Genomic DNA, 4,757 nt, shown 5'->3' with positions numbered 1-4,757 from the left:
CAGGAGCAATGCTCTTTTGTGTCATCCGACGGACGGCCTAGCGCAGCTCCTCCTCTGTGACTTCCAGCTTGTCGGACCACTCAACTGGATTCGACTCCGGCTCCGGAAAGGGCCACTCGCCCCTCCCATCAGGGAAGAGCGAGGTGAGGACCTTCTCCAGAAGCTGGGGGTCGAGACTCTCCGTGATCGGGGGGGCCCACGGGCGTAGCTTGCCCATAACAAGCTTGTATGGGCGCCCCCACGGATCAGCGTCGAGTCTCGAAGAGCTTCTTTCACGCCCTGGACTTGGCCTGGCTTATGGCAGTACGAAGGGCTTTTCGTGCTTGACGATACTTTTTGTACGCCGCCGTTGCTCTTGTCACTCCCGCCACATCCTTGTGGCGGAGGGCATGGGTGTACTGGTTTCTGGATCTGGCGCACGCCGCCCTGAGGCCAGCTATTTCGCCAGTCGACCAGTACACCGACCAGTTCGGCGGCCCGCGAGTACGCGGCATCGCGGCGTTGCATACCATAACTGAGTCGCCACACCGGTAGCACCGGCCCCTCCTGTTTTTCTCCGGTGCGGTGGAGCAACAGGTCGCTGTTACGTAGCCGTGCCGGAGGCATCTGAAGCATTGTAGGGGCCGGCGCTCTAACGGCTTAACCGGCGCCTTCACCCACCCCATCAGCAAGGATTCAGCACCCACGACTTTGCGCGCAGCAACGACGGGGCACTGGATCCACGCCGTGAACAGGCCGTTGGAGGAAGCGCGAGCTCGACTGACCTTTATATCGGCCAGCCGACAACCCCCAACGGTCGCCACGGCTGTCTTAATTTTGTCCAAGGTTACGGATTCATCGAGGCCCTTTATGCGGAAATCGCATGTCTTAACGGGTTTCGCTATCCGCACCTCGGATTCCCCCAGGGCAGCAACCATGCCAGACCAAAGTTTATCTGCCTTCTTGTCGCTGTTCTCCTCGGGGATTTCTAATATGAGGGCTTCCGTAATGGCCCTTTTGACCACAACGTTGGGGATGCCATAATCCTCCAGCGTTATGCCCTTCCTTGTCTTGGCCAACATCCCCCCGTCGTCTGCCCCGGATCCCGGGACAAGGGTGAGCGTGATGGCCGCATGGCGGGGAGGCCTACCCACCTTTGGTTGAGGCGGGCGCTGCCCGGGTTTGGGCCCTTGAGCAGCGGGCTTCCCGCCTCTCCCCAAGGTAGCAGGAGGACCCTCCTTCCTCTTTCTCTTCTTCTTCCGCTCCATCACCTGAGACCAAGTCTCTCTTGGTGGGGCCGGGAGAGCGGGTCGGTCGAGAAGCTGGCTGGGGGACTCAGGCTGCGTTGGCGCGTGAGCCTTGGCTCCGCCGGCAATGGTCGCGGGTTCTCCACCCTTCTCCCGATCCGCTCTCTCTTTTTCTTGTTTTTCTTCTTCCCCTGCTTAGCAGAAAAAGAAGTTTCTCCTTTGGGGGCGGTAGTAGCAGGGGGCTTGCCCCCTGCTCCTGTCTCCTTACCTGCAACATTTCCCTCTCCCGGCGGAACCCAGAGATGAGCGGAGGAACCGGAGGTGGATTTGCTCATAGAAGATATCTAGTTTCTTCCAGAGCTTGTCCATCAACCGGCTCTCCACATCTCGGATGGATTTGGGCCCTTCATCCGCTGCCGGCGTGGATGAGTGTTGGGGCGTTTCCGACATACCCAGCCCATCCTTCACTGAGGAGTCCATGTCTATGTTCTCCACAGGTGCGGGAGGCGTGGCCTTTACGTGAGGCCCCCCCCCCCGGCGCCCAAGAAGAGAACGGCATGGATGGCTCTTTTCCTATCCTTGAGGAAAAAAGGGTGGCTCGAAGTTGTGGGAGAGGAGGGGTCGAGCAGCCCTTAGGCTTGTTTTCCCCCGAACCCCCTTCAATCTCTTCATTCTGAGGGAGGTTAATTCCCTCCTCAGGTCCCTTAGTTCCTTATGGAGCGCGTCCACTTCACGGTGGAGAGTCTTGTTCTCTTGTTGAATGCTGTCCAGCCGTGATTAGACAGCACCCTTTTCCACCTCTAGGAAGGCGACCTTTTCACGAAGGGTCGACACCTCGGTTCCCAGCCGAGGGTTGAGTGTCTCGAAGCGCCGAACCTCCCTCTCCGAGTTAATATCGTGCGACTGGCCACGATATTAACGGCCTGTCGCAAGCCGCTGGCCGCCTCCTTAAAACGGCAAACAAACACGCCCTTAAAATTTTTGGACATTAAGGCCATGTCCTCTACCGACGCTGCCAGCTTGGCAGCCTGTACGACAACCTGTTTGGTCGCCATGTCCTCTGATATGACGACCCCAAAAGGCTGCCCCTCCGCAGTGCCCTCCGCCTGGTTAAGGGTAGAGGGCGCGCCTTGAGAGCGGCTTGGAACTCGGATGGCGTCGAAATCGTTGAGCAACTCCTCCTCAGCCCTAAGCTGCAATACCCGCTTTTTGGCCTCATTCAAGCTGCGCTTGGCGGCAGCTAGGCCTATATATTCCCCGGTTGTTAGAAGACGGCGCCCTTCCCTTTTTCTCTCTCCACAGCTATTTGTTCTCTTGGGCGACCCAAGAGGCTGGAAGGGGCGGGACTTACTGCGCGCCTTGTATTGTTGTTGGGGTTTCGGCGGCAGTACCAACCTCGTTTCCGGGACGATTTCGAGCTCCGAATCAGAGCCATTGTCCGGTAGAGGGACGTCCATCGGCTCGATCTTTTCTAGAATGACCCGGCAACTACCGGGACACTCTTTCCCGGCACCAGATGGACCGGAAGACTGAGCCGTAGAGTGGGTAGATAGCTGTTGTCTACCTGCGCTCTCTTCTTCCTGCTCTGAGTCCGAGCATAACTCGGACTTCCGAACACGTCTTGTGTTCCGGCTCCGTGAGGGGCCGAGACACAAGGATTCGCTTTCCTTGCAAACTGCTGCGTTGGCAGCAGTTTTTGCAGACGTATTTTTCTGTGTTGCCTCTACAGGGCAAGCAACACAGAGCCCGTCGTCAGATGACGACCCAAGGGTGGCCGGGACAGTACCACCCAAGTGCCGGGACCTGGCCGTCCGTTTGATCTGGTCCGGTACGTTGTTCTTCTTTTCCTTGCGCTCCATCATAGTGTTTACAAGGTAGGGTTTGATTTCGGAGTCACCTTCTCTTAGGACGGTTGACGACCAAGTCTGACAAGCCCGCCTTGCCCGGGTTTCTTGCTTCGGGATTGTCCTTCTCCTAGTGCGGCTCTTCCACGTGGGGTAACGAGCCCGCACGCCCGGATTTGAAGTCAGGATTTTCTCCCCTATCCCAGTTGCCCCCGTCTTTGGGGACTAACAGAGCTGAGAACTCCGGGTTTTTTTCGAGGTTTTCCTTTCTCTATTCCCACTCTTAGTACGGGAGCTCGGTGAGGAACCTTCCTGGCATGAGTGATTCTGCCAGGGACTCAAAGAAGTTCCCGCCAGTATAGCTCCCTCACTTTATCGCTCCCAAGCCTGGGCACCACAACAAGGTAGTGAGAAATTGCCCGAGACCCAGGTTAGACTTAGCTTAACCCTGGATCAAGGTTCCCTGACTACTAATCCAAAGTACGTATACCCACAAACCACTAAACACTTGAATTGTCATTCTTCTTTTCAGGATCATTGTTTCTTCCACTCAGCAACATTTTGAAAATTTGCCTAATCCAAGCTGTCCTACCCTACCACGACTAACGTTAGGTAAGTACCTAACCCGGTAAAAACTTATGAAATGTTTTTTATTTTTTCAGGATCGTTTTTTTACTGCTTACGCTAGCGCTTTAATTGATTTTTCCAAATTTTAACTAACCCTAAGTAAATACCTAATCCTATACTCAATTTTCAAATTGTTGCTAAAACTTAGCCCAACTACTTATATTCCACAAACAAGCTTCCACACCGTTGTGCCCACAATTCAGTGTGTTTTTTAAATGTTATTTTGGTGAATGGCCTTTTCACGTTAAATCATTCAAAAAAAATAAAATGTAAATAAAACTTTTTTTTCTGATTCTACAATATAAAGCCGTGGGTATTAGGCGCCCCGAATTTTGATTCCTTAATCGCTAAATATTAATACGGATATCATATTATAATACTAAAAATATAAAACACGTTACAACATATACACATAGCTTTTTTTTTGCGAAGGGGAAATGCATTTACGCACACTCTGACCCAAATTAATGTGGACCAAGATAGTGTGGAACTCACCCCACTAGAGCGCACTCCGGTGGGAAATACCCACTAAAACCCCTGCGGTGTCCACCTTCTGCCCTTTTAGGGCTGCCCCGGTACCTCATTTTAGAACAACCCAGAAGCAGCTCGATAGGCATGAGGACTTTTGCCCCCCTATCTTTAAATGGAGGAGCTTTGCTCCTCCACGATCGGAAGGAGGAGGGACACAGCCCCTCCCCCGCCGTCTGCAGGCCGAGCGCAATGAGAGGGAAACCTCTCTCGGCCTCAAGTCAAACGCCGAAACGGACTTGACCCCATGATAGTAGTATTGACTTCCCTATTGTCTCGAAACGCGAAACAAGAGGGAGGTTTTCCTCAGGGAGGTCTCGCTCAGCCACCGCTGAGTTGAGCCCAACTAGGGCTCAAAACAACGGGGACCGGGCTTCCTCTTAACATTGCCTGGTTTCTTAAAGGAGAACCAAGCAGCACCTACTATATCTGGTGCTTAACGCACCAAATATACGGAGGAGCGGCTCCCCGGATCCTTATATCGGAGCCAGGGAGAACCGCATCCTCCCTACCTTCACCGGGGTTTACTAAA

General features: G+C 53.8%; 1 protein-coding gene across 1 annotated transcript; it reads right to left on the bottom strand.

Annotated features, from left to right (window-relative positions):
* Positions 1 to 272: 272 nt before the first annotated feature.
* LOC109862063 lies at positions 273 to 1,247 on the bottom strand. Its single transcript, XM_020441960.1, has one exon. The coding sequence runs from the start codon at positions 1,245 to 1,247 to the stop codon at positions 273 to 275; it is 975 nt and encodes a 324-aa protein (XP_020297549.1).
* Positions 1,248 to 4,757: the final 3,510 nt, after the last annotated feature.

This window comes from Pseudomyrmex gracilis, unplaced genomic scaffold (genome assembly GCF_002006095.1).
Source record: "Pseudomyrmex gracilis isolate BER0280 unplaced genomic scaffold, ASM200609v1 scaffold_1327, whole genome shotgun sequence".
Taxonomy (NCBI): Eukaryota; Metazoa; Arthropoda; class Insecta; order Hymenoptera; family Formicidae; genus Pseudomyrmex; species Pseudomyrmex gracilis.
This window is presented reverse-complemented; position numbering and strand designations above follow the sequence as displayed.